This window comes from Heterocephalus glaber, unplaced genomic scaffold (genome assembly GCF_053883595.1).
Source record: "Heterocephalus glaber isolate CG9 unplaced genomic scaffold, H.glaber_assembly_v1.0 deba00000470, whole genome shotgun sequence".
Classification (NCBI taxonomy): Eukaryota; Metazoa; Chordata; class Mammalia; order Rodentia; family Bathyergidae; genus Heterocephalus; species Heterocephalus glaber.
In genome coordinates this window covers 11,840,703-11,857,156 of record NW_028258145.1, presented here as the reverse complement: position 1 = coordinate 11,857,156, position 16,454 = coordinate 11,840,703, and the positions used below count along the sequence as shown (strand labels likewise).

General features: G+C 45.1%; 1 protein-coding gene and 1 long non-coding RNA gene across 7 annotated transcripts in view; one reads left to right on the top strand and one right to left on the bottom strand.

The window, feature by feature from the left end:
• Positions 1-380, bottom strand: part of LOC101698338 (E3 SUMO-protein ligase RanBP2) — a 60,507-nt gene extending 60,127 nt beyond the window's left edge. For all 6 annotated transcript variants that reach the window (XM_087204208.1, XM_087204210.1, XM_087204209.1 and 3 more), the window contains exon 1: positions 200-380. In XM_087204208.1, the coding sequence (XP_087060334.1) occupies positions 200-271 (72 nt within the window). In that variant the 5' untranslated portion in view covers positions 272-380. The remainder of the gene's footprint in view (positions 1-199) is intronic.
• A 30-nt stretch (positions 381-410) lies between these two features.
• Positions 411-10,278, top strand: LOC147829765 (uncharacterized). Its single transcript, XR_015448503.1, has 2 exons — positions 411-731; positions 9,405-10,278. It is a non-coding gene; the product is annotated as an uncharacterized LOC147829765 (long non-coding RNA).
• Positions 10,279-16,454: the final 6,176 nt, after the last annotated feature.

Here is a 16,454-nt window from a genome sequence, read left to right as displayed (position 1 = left end):
GAGGGCCCCGAGGCGCCGGCCTCCTCTGCCGCCCCATCCCAGTGGCGGAAGGACCCGCCGGACGCGGTTCACACCCTGGGACGAGGCCCGTGGCACGGAGCGCGATCGCCGCGCCACGCCCGGCCCTCCCAGCAAGCCAGGAGCGGCGCCGGGCCATGACTCCGGCCACTACGCCGGCCAGGCCGCGTCCGAGCCTCACCTCGCGCGGCGAAGGCGCAGACTGTAGCACCGAAGCGATGTACCGGTCCACGTCCTCTTTGCTGCGCCGCATCACGCCGCCTGGACCCGGGCGCCCAGGCCGGGCTCCCCACCTTCAGCGATTTCAGGGGCTGCGCGGCCGACACCAGTGACGCAGCGCCGCTGCCGGTGAAAGACGTCGTGCGTCGTGCGTGCTGCGTCGTGCGTGCTGCGTCAGCACTGTGAGCCGCTCCGCTTCGCCCTTCGTCGGCTGCTCACCTTCTCGCTTGCGGCTTGTGGAAGACCGCCTCAGGGAGAGTTGGGCGGCCCCTCGGACTCTGTACTCCTGGGTACGGGGTTCGGGTGCTCCGCGCCTGGCGACGTCGTAGAGGGGACACCGGGCGTCTTGGTTGCGCGCGCTGAGGAGCCGCCTGCCCAGAGGCGGCGGGCCAGGTCCTATGCGCTCCGCTAGAGCGAGCTCTGGAAGCCGAGAAGCGTGATCAGAAAGTAGGCCGGCCAGGAACGCTCTGCTGGATGGTCGCAAGCGTGCGTGGGTGTGTATATATATATACGTACACATGCCTGTGTGTTTCAACAGCCGAAGAACAACATACCAAAATATTAACCGTGATAATCTTAAGATTGAGTCTTCTGTATTTTCCAAGTTTTCAGAAATGTTTACTTTGGGAATTTAAATTTTTAAGAATCTTAGTTTAAAACAGGATTATAAACTGGGCTGGGGATTTAGCTCAGTGGTTTTGCCGCCTGCTGCGCAAGCGCAAGGACCCGAGTTCGATCCCCGGTACCAAAAAAACAAAAAAAAAAGATTATAAACTTTTCAGTGGTAAGGACGTTTTGGACTTTAAATGGTGACGTCTGTCCATGTAGCAGTGTTGTGTAAATGTTCCAGAAAGAATAAAAGAAATGTCTCAACAGTTCTTAAGTCTAGCTTGGCAAGTAAATGAGTTTAATCAGGCTCATTTAGAGAGAACAGTGCACAACTTGTGGGGTGTGGCACTACTGAAGTCGCTAAGCACCCAGGGCTAGGCTTCTGGTTTTAAAGAACGCTAATTATAGCAGCGAAAGCAAGAAGGATCCTTGAGAAAAGTGTGTACTCCGCTTCTAGCCCATCCATATAGGGGAAAGTCCACGAGTCTCAGTGAGCACTAGCCAGCTGTGTGGTGGTGACCTAGTGCCTCAGCCTGGCAGCAGCCTCTGCACCTGGGGGAACCCACTGAACAACTAAACAGGGGCCGCTACAGGATGGAGTTATTTTAGCCAGCATTGGGAGGGCAGTTCTCACTACTCTGCTTTCTCCAGCACCTGCAGTCAGCCCCTCTTCTGCAGTGTTCCCCCGAACTTTGGAAGGGGTGTGGTCTCTGACTGAGGCTGAGCACTGGAGTCTTCTGTCACAGGACCAGACACCTACTCCTAGACCAACCCAAACATCAGTCAAGAGTACATGTCCCCGGGCCAGGGATTTAGCTCAGTGGTTTTGCCGCCTGCTGTGCAAGTGCAAGGACCTGAATTCGATCCCCGGTACCAAAAAAAAAAAAAAAAAAAAAGAGTACATGTCCCCAATTAAGTGCACAGATCAGGATTGATTTATATTTTCTCACTTCTGTTACTTAAAGGAAGTTTCCATCTCAGTTCTGAGTTCCCCATAAAGTTATTCCAGTTTTGGGAGTACAATGGCAGCACATTCCAGGGTATGCCTATTTAACTGGAAAGAGGAAGTTCATTGCACATCAGTAATTGGACATGGTTGCCACTGTGGTCACTGCCCACTGCAAGAAGTTTCCCTTGGCTGTGGCTGGCACAGCAGTAATCTGTGAGCACAGCCATAAATGTTTAGATGGCAGTTTCACTGGGGCATCATATCCATTTATCAGAACAACAGCAGCGGCTTTCCCACTGGTCCCTGTGACTTCCCTGGCTACAAGTCTTTGTTCTGGCTTGCAGTACAAACGTGGGTTTCCTTCCTTGGAGCAGACAAAAAGTCCAATGGGAAAATGGCTGGTTACATCCAGACCAAATGTGCCATTTTTGCAGTCTGATTTTGTGCCACCGCAGACGGGGGCTTGGCCAAAAGGCCTGCGACCCAGCCCTTTATTGGATATTCTGTGTTTACCGTCACAAAAGCAGATCCAGTGGTGGATTCTTCCTGCAGCAGGGCTTTACTTATGGCCAGGATTTCTGCTTCTGTGCTGTATACCTGGCTTCCACCCCTTTCCATGATTGGAACCAGAGCCTTATTAAAACTGTCTGCTTAGGTTGTTTCCACCATGGCCCTCAATTAAAACCCTCGGGGCTTCTGGTAACCACTGCAACAAAAGGGTATTGGAATATCAAGGCACACAACTTTACCCTGTCCTCCTTAGTATTCTTAGTATTTCCACTGACCCCCTTAGTATTTTAGCTTGCTCAAGAGCTTCTTGACAGTGAGTTTGAGGCCAGCCTGGGCTACAGAGCAAGACTTTGTCTCAAAAAAAAAAAAAAAGCCGCTTGAGTACTTCTGTCTCATCCCATGTGCTTCCCCTTTTTATAGAGGGCAGGCAACTTAAGCATGACGGTATGAGAATGCATCAATGCCCCCAAAGAGTCCTCTGAACCCCTGTAACTGGTCTGTGTTCTTTGGTACAGGCTGCCGCAAAATATTCTCTGACCTTTTCAGGCATTATGCACATCTCACCCAAGCAGAAGACTCCCAAAACTTTACCATGTGCCAGGCCTTTTCACGTTTGGGGATTGATTTCTCATCCCCTTTCCTTCAGGTGTCCTTGAATATCTTCCAGATGTTCTCTGAATCTGAAAGACACCCATAGGTTAGGATGATACTATCTACAATATATAACAAAACAATTTTATAGTGGGTGGGTTGGTTAACAAGTTGAGGTCCTGGGGGCCACCATCCCATGTCAAACAGTGGAGCTGTGCAATAGCCCTGGGAGAGCACTTGAAAGGTCCACTGCTGTCCAGTCCAGGTGAATCCCAACTGGTCCTGGGACACAGCAGCTATGGGAATACTGAAGAAAGCATCCACGAGATCTAAAACTGCACGATAGGATCCATAGCCCACATTAGTTGTTTAGTCAGGAGAGCAGTGTTGGACACAGGCATGGATGAGGGGTACCACTTTATTCAACTCTCTGAAATCCACAGTCATTTTTCCATAAGCCATCAACTTCTTTACAGGTCATACCCGACTGCTGAGGAACTGTGCTGGGCTTCATGCCCCTCTGGTAGTCTGTGCTGTTGGATATCAACCACCTCGCATGGGGCAGACAGCTTCTCTGGCTTCTAGCCTGCTCAGCTGCATATCATAGCCTTTACTGTGCATACTCAGGTGCAGTTCCCTGACTGTGGTATGCAGAGTGTGCCCCAGCAACACACCCACCCTACCATACACTCGGTCGCCTCTACCTGTGAATATCTCAAGATCTGGGTTTTCTAATAACAAATCTGTTAGATTAGGCTCAGGTTTATTCAGGACAAACATGATTTCAACAGAATTCTTTGTGATGGTTATCAGCAGAGACCTATGCATAATAACACTTCCTTCCAACCTCCTGGTTCTAACTAGAACCTTCTGGAAGGGCTAACACTAGTGACTCTATCATGATATTCACAACTCTCATGCTTTCCTCATTGTCCCCTCTTGTCCTTGTGAGAGTTTCTTTGAAGGCTTTGCTGATCACTGTTGCCACTGTCCCTCATTGCCAGAATGCTGTTCCAGTTGTTGGTCTTGTCTGGTCCCACATTGGCCTGAAGGAATTGATGATTGAGAGTCAGTGTCAGGGCCCCTGTAGCCACATTTAAGCAATGAGGAGGTTTAGAAAAAATAGCCCTTAGGCCTGACAAAACCAATAATAGCAAAAACTTAGAAAAGCCAAACATAAAAATTTTCTTTCATAAGCCTCATCCTCCACAAAACTTTTCTGACTTACTTGGGCTTCTAGATCCGTCCCCATGTTTTCTTTTTCCATTTCAGTAGGGCAAAAATCTCATTATGCACAATCCTTTTTTTTTTTTTTTGGTACTGGGGATCGAACTCAGATCCTTGCGCTTGTGAGGCAGGTGGCAGAACCACTGAGCTAAATCCCCAGCCCAGCACAATCCTTTCTTACCAAAAACATATCCTCATGCCCATAACTTTTTTTTTTTGGTATCGGGGATCGAATTCAGGACTTTGCACTTGTGAGGCAGGCATGGTGCCACTGAGCTAAATCCCCAGCCCACCCATAACTTTTTATACAGCTCCTCTGTCCTACTTACTGGTCTTTTCTATAGCAAGCCCTGTAACAGCATAGATTTTAAAATGATCCTGGCACATTTTATTTGGTCTCAGAGTTAATTCACAGATGTTTGCATTCCAGTTAGGACTGGCTGAATAACAGAATTCCAAGTAACCTTGACTAGCAGAAGTATCTTAGTGCAAGCAGAAAGAACAAGTTAACCCTGCAATTGCAGTTTAAGAACTATCCCAATGCTGTTCTCAAGGAATGTTTTAGGCATGCATGTCAATTAGGCAAAATTAGCAACTCAAACTGGAATCCAAAGGTAAACTGACATCAGCCAAGATGTGCCTCAGTGGGCTTTTGTTGACTCCTGGAAGGCTGGTTCCTCTCCCATGGCCCCCAAGACAGATATCAGCCTCAGCCTTGCTACCCACCAGGTCCAGTGCAGCCAAGCATGGCCCCAAAGCAGTTCCTCCGACCTGACATCCAGCTGTGTAGCCGACCTGTCCCTCAGGTGTGGACCCCAGCAGGAGCGCAGTCTGGTGGCCCTGACCCTCCACCATCTCCACTTTCCTGGGACTGTTTACCCCCAGCACTGGAACCTAACCAGGTTTGTCCCAGTCTCTTCTGTACTTGCGTGGTGCAAACATGGGCTTGGAGCTTGTCTCCCCACTGCTGCCATGAGCCAGGGCTGCCCAATGGCTTCTGTGGTCTTACACAGCTCTTTTTTTCCATTAAATTTTATTGCTGGTTAACAAATTACATCATTTCCACCAGTCGTTGGGGTGCTTCCAAGGCATCCCATGCTCACATGATAGTTCCCAAACACCTGTAGAATCCCCACCCCTCTCCACAGGGAGGCAGATGGCCATCTCAGGACCTCCTCGTGAGCAGACACCTCAGCCTCAGTAGTACATCTTACTGCCACAGCAAGGTCATGCCACAGTGGCGACAGCTGTCCTGTATCTGTCCCATAGGACTACCTTCATTGTTGCAAAATGTTCTCCAGCCCATTAGGTGTTTTCCAGGAGTCCCCATTCTCGCATGGTGAACCATACTCATCTGGGAGCCATGTCTCCTCATTCCAAGTGAAGGAGGACAGGGACCCTGAGATTTCTCCTGGGGATGCTTTCCTTTGACTCATCTTTGGGTTTGTCAGGTCTCTGTTCAGGCAGATGTTGCATGAATTTCCTGGAGAGACACAAACTAAGACTCCAAACTGAGAGGGGACCTACAGGCCAAAGAACAACTCAGACAAAGAATGACTCAGACAAGTGCAGGTTGGCGAATAACTGAGTTGCGGAGCAGTGGATGGCTTGTAGGTTGTAGCATCACTGAAGTCACCAATCCTCCTGTGCTAGGCTACTGATTTTATAGGGCACTAATTAAAACGGCAAACGCAAGAAGCATCCTTGGGAAAAGTGTGTACTCTGCTCCCAGCCCATCTTTACCAGGAAACCCTCTGGGCTCAGCAAGCACTGTCTAGCTGAAGTGCGGGGACCTTGTTGTACTGCAGCCTGGCGCACAGTTCAGCACCTGGTGGGACCCACTGGACAGCTGCATGACAGAGGTACTTTGACTAGGGTTCAGAGGACAAGTCACACCAGTAGAGTCTTAATTATGTGGGAAAAAAATCAAATCCTGGAAATAAGGATGTTATGGTTACAAGTAATTTTTATTCATTTTGGTTTTTGTATATTTTCCATATTGTCTACAGTGAACAAGCATTGCCTTTATATTTTTTGTTTTGTTTTTATGAGATAAGATTTTTTTTTATGTATTCCAGGCTGGCCTTTAACCCACTGTGCAGCCCAGGCTGGCCTTGAACTTGGGACTCTCTTGCATCAGTCTCTTAAGTGCTGGGGTCACAGGTGTATGCCACCACACCCAGCAAGCACTGCCTTTACAAAGAGGGAAAAAATAGCATTCTTGTTTTGTTTATTTCAGTCACATTGGATGTGAATAAGAGAAAGAAAACATGCTGATATTACTAGTATAACTGAAATGACAGAACTAACAAATAATATTAACAGAAATAACATGTAAAGAGAATCTGGCTTCGGGTAGAAAAGCCCCTACTAGGTACTTTATTTATGTCACCTGAGATGCCATTCATATAACCACATGGAGATGGCCCAGAAAGGAAAGAAACAGTGGGACAAAGACCCATGACAGACTTGAAGTCTCGACATTGAGGCCATAGGTACAGTTGTGACTTTGCTGCGGACAGTGTGTTAGTGACAGCTGCCATCACTAAGAAGGAAGCACTTCCTTGTTCCAGGCTCTTCCAGCACTTCGCACCTATCAGTTCCTTTAGTCAGCACCTCGCCCAGCTACTGTGAGGCTGCCATTACTATCATCAGTGCTACAGCAGAGAGGGAAACCAAGAGAAGGAGCCGCAAAGTAGCTTGCCCAAGCACTCTTCCCCATAAGAGAGGGGGCTTGAGTCTGCTTAAATTGAATATACCGAGAAGGTTGGGTCAAAGGAGAATCTTCTTGGAGGACTCAGAAGACTTCTTTCAGGACTTGAGGTGTAGCTCAGTGGCAGAGTGCTTGCCTAGCATATGTATGGCCCTGGCTTCTGTCTCCAGCCCTAAACATAAAAAAGGCACACAAACAGCAGGCCAGGGATTTGGCTCAGTGGCACCTCGCCTGCCTGGTAAGCGCTAGGTCCTGAGTTTAATCTCCAGTACCAAAAAAACACAAAAACAAAAACAAAAACAGAGAGCTATCTAGAAAAAGGAACACAAACAGTTCCTATTTCTGCATTAATCAGGGATTTTCCACCTCTTTCATCTCATACAATTTTTGTTTGTCAAGAGGTATAACATTTCCACTAAGATACTGAAAATGCCACTTACATGGCTGTTTGATAAGAAGATGATGGCTCCTGGCTTAGGATTTCTAATTTTATGGCAATGCAAAAGCAGGGCACATTGAGGAGAATCCTGACTGCTCATCTCGAATGCTGATCTCTTCCGCAGCTGGCCATATGAGCTAGTATGCTGTCTCACAGCACTGTCAGGTCTGAGCATTATAAGATGGGCCAGGCTAAGTAAGCTTCAATGTTCCTGGGAGTGGGGTCTTGCATGCATTTTTTTACATAGGATATTTCAGTCTATTGTGATGCAACCCCACGGTAGATCAAGGGATTTCTATGTTTCTACCATTTTGCAAATACGGTTTTCCAGCTTTATTGAAGTATAATTGAGAAATTAAAACTTAAATTTATAATGTACAACATGATGCTTTGAAGGATGTATATATTGTGAGATGATTACCACAGTCAAGCTTATCAACACACCCTCACCTCACATAGCTATATGCTCTGCTGGGAATGAGGACATTTAAAGTGTGTCAGCAGTTTTCAAGACTGCATAATCATAAGTCACTGTAGTACCATGCTGAAAAGTAGGTCTCAGAACAGGTTCACTTTTTATGAGTCCATGTTTACAGTACATAATGATTACACTCATTGTATGGAATTGGTACATGTATATAGCACATATTAATTCTTTTTACATCCCCTTCTTCTCCTCCTTTTCCTCCCTCTCTCCATCTCTTGGTCCTCTTCCCATTTGCAAAAGATCTGTTTCTCTGTGTCCTATTATCTATCTTTTCTTTTGCTCTTTAATTTATTTATATTTTGTGTTTCTCATATAAGAGAAACCATACAATATTGAAGCTTGTGTCTGATTTATTTCATTTAACATTATTATGGCCTCAAGATGCATCCATCTTCCTACAATGCCCCAAGTTTATTCTTTTTTTTTTTTGGTACCAGGCATTGAACTCAGGACCTTGTGAGGCAGTCGGTGGAACCAATGAGCTAAATCCACGGCCCAAGTTTATTCTTCTTTATAGCAGAGTAGTACTCCATTGCATGTAAATACCACATTTTCTTTATCCATTCACCTGTTGATGGAGATATAGACTACTTCCAAGGTTTAACTATTATGAATTGCGCTGCTGTAAGCATGGGTCTGCATGTGTCTCTGTTTTATGATGTCTTTAACTCTTGTGGGAAGATACCTAGAAGGGGAATAGCTGGGTCAGATGGAATTTCTAGTTTTAGTTTTTTGCAGAATTTCCAAACTGATTTGCACAATGGTTGTACCAGTCTACGGTCCCAGTAACAATGCAGAAGTTGGAACATATTCATTTTAACTGAAATTACACCCTTTGAGCAACATTTCTCATTCCTTTACCACCAACAGCAGCTGGTGGCAACTACCATTCCACTCTGCTTCTGTGTGTTTGTTTGACTATTAGGTTCCATAAATGAGACCATGCAGTGCTTGTCCTGTTTCTGGTTTATTTTATTTAGCATAATGTCCTCCAAGTTTGTCTATGTTGTCACATATGACAAGATTTCCTTATTTTCCAAAGCTGAATGGTATTCCATTGTGCACACACGCACACACGTGTGTGTGTGTGTCACATTTTATTCCATCAGTCAGTGATCAGTTCTCTATTGCGGCTCTTGTGAGTAGCGCTGCAGTTGCAGATACTTCAACATACTGACTTCCCTTCCTCTGGATATACACCTAGAAGTGGGGTTGAAGGGTATTATGGAAATTCTATTTTTAATTTTTTGAGGAACCACCACACTGTTTTCCATATTGTACTGATTTACATTCCTATCAAATGCTGATCATCTGCCTAGAAAGGGGGGTGGTGAGGGCTAAAGAAAGACAATAGAGACACAACTTCATAATATATGGGGGGCTGGGAGGTCAGTGCCTCAGAGCAGGCAAAGACAAAGACACTCTGAGCTAGCCACTATTTATTGGGTGCACAGAATAATCAGAGGAAGTATCAGTGATTTAGAAGGCAGTGGCAATTCTATGTTGATGAGGATCTTGGGTTGATGAGGATCTTAGGTCAATGATGAGGGTCTTATGTTGATGAGGAAGGTGAGAAGGGCAAAACATTTTTATAATAGTAGGTGAGACAAGACAGCAAACTAATAATCTGTTCTTCCCACAGGTGAAAACTTTCTTTTTTTTATTACTACTTGGTTCTCAAAGAAACAAGATGTCTTCAGCTGATGTAATCTTGCCCTTGAGCATCACAATATCATGGGATCATTCAAGCTTCAACTTGTCTCCAGAGGCAAAACAGAGTTATGTTTCCGCATGCCATAGCTGGCTCATGGGCAAGAAAACACTGGGCCTTAGACAGTCCTAATCATAATTTAATAATGAAATGATTTTTCCCCAAAATTATATAGAATGGCTCTTGACATATTCCCACCATCCATGTGCAAATTTTCCCTTTTGTCTATATCTTCAAAAATATTGCCTCGCAAGCAGAAGGTCCCAAGTTTGATCCCCCGCAACAACAACATCAACAACAACAAAAATACGTGCTACTCTTTGTCTTTTTTGATAAAAGCCATTCTGGCAGATATAGAGTGAGTCCTCATTGTGGATTTAATTTGCATTTCTCTGATGATTAATGAGGCTATTTTTATATATCTATTGGTCATTTGTGTATCTTTAAAGAAATGTCTGTTCGCCAAGGATTTAGCTCAGTGTTTCCACCGCCTGCCTGGAGAGGGCAAGGTCCTGAGTTTGATCCCCGGTACCAAAAAAAGAAAAGAAAAAGTCATTGGGACAGGGGATTTAGCTCAGTGGTTCTGTTGCCTGCCTTGCAAGTGGAAGGTCCCAAGTTCAATCTCTGGTACCAAAAAAAAAAAAAGAGTCATTGCCCAGACCAATGTCAAAAAGTTTTTCCCATTTTCATCCAGTAGTTTCCCATTTTCAGGTCTTATGTGTAAGAATTCAATTGTTTTGAGTTGATTTTTGTACACAGTATGAGATAAAATTTAGTTCTGCATGTGGATTTCAGGTTTTTCCAAGATGGTTTGTTTTTTTTTGGTACTGAGGATCAAACTCGGGTCCTTGTGCTTTCGAGGCAGGCGGTGGAACCACTGAGCTAAATCCCCGGCTCCTCGCACTCTTTGATCCTGCTAAGTTACCAGAGCACTAGTATTTAAGGCATGCAGCATCATGTGTGGCAAGTACCATTCTTCTATGATTGGTGTAGATTTGTAGCATATTTTGAAATCCTGTAATGTGATGTTTTCGACTTTGTTTTTTCTGCTCAAAATTCCTTTGGCTATTGAGGGTCTTTTGGGATTGTTTCCACACTAGTTTTAAGACTTTCTACTTCTGTGAAAAATATTGGAATTTTGATAGGGATTACATTGAATCTATAGATTGAATAATATGGATATTTTAATAACATTAAATCTTCTAATTCATGTACACAGGATACTTTTTTCATTTATTTGTGTCTTCATCAATTTCTTTCATTAATGTTTTTTAGTTTCCATTATCTTTTTGCCGGCTCACCACATGCTCATCCACACCACCGGCTCAATGTTGATTCCCAGCAGGCCCGCTCCGTATGGCTGTGGATGGTCTCAAGGATTTTGAACTAGAGGATAGGATAAGGTTAAAAACATTGACAAATAAGGCTGAGGATTTAGCTCAGTGATTCCGCCGCCTGTCTCGCAAGCACAAGGACCCAAGTTCAATCCCCGGTACCAAAAAAAAAAAAAAAGAATGTACCAACTCTGGAGGCAGGGGTAGGAGGATTGCATGTGCAATATAGCAAGACACTAGCTCAAAAAAAGAGAAAGTGTATCAAATATCTTAACCAGTGAAATAAAAATAAAGCTTATGAAAGACATGCGAAATAAGGATTAAAAAAGAAATCTATCAATGATATGATTATACAAAAAATCTAGAAGCATCTACAGGTAATTAGAAACTGAGTTTCACAAAGTCTCTAGATAAAAGATTAATATACAAAATTTGTTCCATTTTTTTTTATACTGCTAGAGAACAATGAAAAAACATAATTTAAAAAGACATCATTTAGGGCCGGGATTTAGCTCAGTGGTTCCACCTCCTGCCTCGAAAGCACAAGGACCCTAGTTTGATCCCCAGTACCAAAAAAAAAAAAAAAGTGAAAAGGAACAGAATAAACTTATTCTACTCAACAGAATAAACTTCTATTCAACCCAACATATTCAAAATATAATTTCAACACAATTACTATGAGCAGGTTATTACAAGCTATCTTACATTCTTTTTGTACTAAATATTCAAAATTTCTTCATACTTTGCACTTATTTCTGACTTTAGATGCTAGGTTTTAACCAGAAATACTTGATCTGTATTTCAATTTTGTAAAATTTAGATTTGAAAAAATAAATTAGTAGTTTTCTAATAACAGAATTAAGTATTAGGTTTTAAAGTTTAAATTAATTAAAATGGAATCAAAATTAAAGTCCACTTGGTCAGTGCCCCAGGCAGGTTTCAAGGGTTCTGCCTCCCAGGTGGACAGTGTGTGGGCTGCGTGGCACTGGACTGTGTCCTGCTTGTTGTCCAGACTCTAATCTCCAGCAGCTCATGTCAGAAAATGGGATCCTGCTCACAGTGACTCATGCTGAGGGAAAACCCAAAGCAGGCATCTCAGAGCTGAGAGGACAGCTTTGAGGAGAGAGGAGTCAGAAGCATTGAATGCCACAGCATTCATCAATGGCTGGTAAGAAAAACTTCGGACTTAGTTGCTCAGAGTTCACTTTTGACAGAAATAGTACTGGCAAAGAAGGGATGAGACAGGAAGGAAATGGGCACAAAGTGGTGATGACTTGGTTTTTTGTTTTTTGGTTTTTGGTACCAGGGAACGAACTCGGGACCTTACGCTTGCGAGGCAGGCGCCGGAACCACTGAGCTAAATCCCCAGCCCTTGATGACTTGGTTTTTAATACCAAAAATGAATATTAGTAAATAGTCACATAGAAAAACTGCATTTTGGAGGGGTACTGTGCTATAAATTTTAAGACAGTTATGGATTCATACAACCATGACCAAAATATAAGGTACAGAACAAGTCCAGGATCCCTGAAACTCATTCCTGTTATAACCACCTGCCACGGGTCACTTCTCCACACATGTGGTGTGTTCTCCACACATCACACAGATGGAAGCATGCACCATGCAAGCTCTGACACAGGTAATGCCCTGGGAATTCAGCCAAATTGTCTCGTGTAGCAATGGTTTATTGTTTTATCGTTGTAACATCCCCTGGTGTGATGTACCACGGCTTATGCGTTCACCACTTGTAGGACATTTGGGGTTTTACCAGTTTTTGGTGCTTATAAGAACTTCTATAAACATTTGTATGAGTTTTTTTTTCCTTTTTTCTCCATACTGGGGAGATGAACTCCACTGGGGATTGAGCCCAGGTCCTCATGCATACCGAGTACACACAAACACATGCTCTACCCCTGAGCTATACTCCAGCTCCCTCTGCCTTTTCAATCATACCAGTGTCTAATTGTTTCAGCTCTACTTGCTGAAAAGGTTATTCAATTGTTTTTACATCTTTGTAGACATCAAACAACCTATTAAGTAGGAATTCAGGTGTTGATATTTTTTAGATGCCAGTGTTAGACTGAGGAGACTTTCTTCTACTGTATTCATAGTTTGCTGGCAATTTTTTATCATGGGCAGACATGTCTCTAGCCTGTTAGAATGGTTGGAAGAACTTTAAACTGCTGGTAGCTGCACACACACTGAGGGCTATTATGTCTTCTTGGTGGGCTGATCTTTTATCATTATATAGTACCTTTAATCCTGATTCTTCTGCAATCTGCTTTATTTGAATGTATGTGTTTACTGGGGCTTGAACCTCAGGGCATTCTACTACTGAGTCACACTCCAGTACTTCCCATTTTTTTAAGACAGGGTCTCACTATGTAGTTCAGGCAGACCTTGAACTTACCATGTAACCCAAGCTAGACTCAAACTCGTGGTGATTCTCCTGCCTCCAACTCTTCAGGGCTGGGATTACAGGTGTGCACCACCATGCCCAACTCACTTTTTATTTTAAGATAGGGTATCGCAAAATTGCAGTTTGGCCTTGGATTTGCAATCCTCCTGCCTTGGCCTCTCAAGTTGCTGGGATTCCAGGCTGAGCCACAGCACCTGGCATTGTCTATATTAATATGGCTATTCCCAATCCTGAGTAATAATTCCATGTCATATATTTTTATTTTATTTATTTATTTGAGACAGGGTCTCCATACTAGTTCAGGCTGGTCTTGAACTACTATGCAGCCCAGGCTAGCCACGAACTCACAGCAATCTTCCTGCCTCACCCTCCCAAATGCTATTATGTATTTTTTTTAACTCTTCCCTTTAATCATATTTAATGCAAGGTTTTTTTTGTTTTTTTTTTTGGTACTGGGAATTGAACTCAGGACCTTCCCCTTGCGAGGCAGGCGGGGGAACCACTGAGCTAAATCCCTGGCCTTAAAGTGAGTTTCTTCTAAACCACATATAGCTGGGTATTGTTTTTTTCCAATCTGGCTATATTTCTTTTAATTAGTTAATTTGTGTTTAATGTAATTATTGATCTATTTGAGTATGTGTTTACTATGTATTTATTGTTTTTTATGAACCAGTTTACCATTTTCTTTTTTTTTGGTACCAGGGATCGAACTCGGGTCCTTGTGCTTGCGCAGCAGGCAGCGAAACCACTGAGCTAAATCCCTGGCCTCAGTTTACCATTTTCTACCTTTGCTTATTTGAATCATTTTTAGCATTGATTTAATTCATCTATTGCTTTTGAATAGGTCTCTTTGAAATTCTGTCAGCAGTGGCCTTAGGGTTACATGTTTCCAGGCTATTCAGAATGAATATTTTGCTACGTCAGGTGGAAGGCAGAGAATCTGCAAGCATATAGCACCCATCCCCCCCTTGCTGAAGCTGCCCTGGTCTTATATCTGTATGGATCATGAACTCCACAGTGCGTAATTTTTGTTTTCAAATATCAGCTGTTTTGAAGAGCAGTCACAGGTGGGGTGCAGGGAGCCCTCCAAGTACTGTGGCTCTCCCACTTCCTGCACCTCCCTCCCAAGCCTGCCCAGTGGCCCATGAGGCCCACAGCTCCATTGGGAGTCACTGGCCTGTCCTCCTCCTGGTCACAGTGCAGGAACCTCCAGCCCCTGAGGAGGGAGGTGTTGGGCTGTTTCCTCAGTGCCCTGATAGGTGGGACAGCTGGGGACACTTCCTTGGGCTGGAGCTGCAGTGCAGTAGCTTAGTTCTGTGCACACTTTCGGCAAAATGCCACTGTGCTGAGGTGGCCACATTCATGTTGTTCAGCTCATTTGGGAGAGATGCCACTTTCCTCACTCTTGACTGCCGGAAGTGGAAATCTGACCACTCTGAGGTCAATCTAAGAGTAATTACTCTGAGAATGGCAGGACTGAGGACGGTGTCTGCAGTGCTGTGTGTGGGGTGAACAGAGACGGGAAACTCATCCTCAGGACTGGCCACTGACACCACGCAAAGTCCTGATTGGATCCTAGGACTGGCTCCCTCATCCCTGCTGACCTACCGGGTCCCTCTCAGCACTACCTGCAAGCCCCAAGACTCCCTCTTGCCCTGACACGGGCCTCCATATGTGTACTACAGCCTTGCTTGCTCTGGGCCACACTGGAGCCTGCAGCCTTGGCCCAGGCATCCTTTGTCCTGTGCCCAGAGAGAGCCAAGTATTTGGGTGAAGGTGCAGAGAAATTCTGAGCTGGGAAAGAAGGAACCTGGTGCACTAGTGAGAGCAGGCCTTGGTCCTAGCTAGGGAGCAGCACGTGTCAGGATAGGGACCCTGTGGATGCCACATGATGCAAGTCCATGTGCTGGGCACACTCAGGTCCTGCCTCTCAGATTGTTCACTTTCCGGTCCCCTGAATCCCTGTCAGTCTAGTGTCCTATTCCTCTGGCATTTGGTCCTATGGTGCCATCTACCCTGCCTATACAGTTTTGCTATTTTTTTTTTGGTACCAGGGATCGAACTCGGGACCTTGTGCTTATGAGGCAGGTGGTGGAACCACTGAGCTAAATCCCCGGCCCCACAGTTTTGCTACTATCTAGGGCCAACCACAGCCAACACTAAGTGCGAAATTCCAGAAATACGCACTTCCGGAGTTCCAGTTCCACAGCATTCTGACCACTCCTCCGTATGGAACATGCATCTTTCTAGCGTTCCTGTTTGTCAGATCCACTGTCACAACACCACAGGCTCACGTTAAGCAAACCCTCACTGTAGTTCAACCCAGCGTAAAGGGAGCATAGGGACAGGTGTGGTGGGATGACCTGGATGATGACCTCTGGGCTGTGTGGCTGTCCTGTGGGCAGAGGGAGCAGCGTTCTGGCTCTGAGCGCCTGTGACGGGGATGCAATGTGTCATGTCTCCTTTTTTGGGTATGGGGATCCAACACAGGGCCTTCTGCTTGCGAGGCAGGTGGCAGAACCACTGAGCTAAATCCTCGGCCCTGTTTCATGTCTTCTTGCACCACTCTCCTGTGACTGGGAGGGTTTGCAGGGATGATGAGGGGACAACAGCACCGTCAAGCTGCTCCCAGTCTGGAACATGGGCTGTTACCGCTGTCCCCAAAGATTGGGTGCCTTGAAGGATGGAGATGGAGAAGAGTGTGCAGGGGGACCTGGGAGCCCTGGAGGTGCCAGCCTGTACATGCAGGTGCAGGGACTACCCCAGCTCCATGAGAGCTGTGTCCGGTGGGCATGGGCACCCTCCCAGTACTGCACACACTTCTCAGGGCATGTGAGTCTTGTTATGTCCTGTGCCAAGAACTGGAAAATTACCAGGTGTGGTGGCACACATCTGTAACCCCAGGACTCAGAAGGCTGAGGCAGGAGGATCCTGGCAGTTTGAGGGTAGCCTGGACTACACAGTGAGTTCAAGGCCAGCATGAACCACATTGCAAGACCTCGTTTCAAAACCCGCGCTGCCCTCCAGCCCTGAAAAATCAAAACAAGACAAAACAAAAAACAGACACTACCACCACTTCGGATGGCCTGAGACCTGACTCCTACTTAGGAACTGGCTCGTTTGTTTTATTTATGTACACGAATGTTCTACTGCATTGCAGGAATGTTTACATCTACATATATATTTTTCATATAAATAGAGCATTCCAATTAAATGACACACAACAGC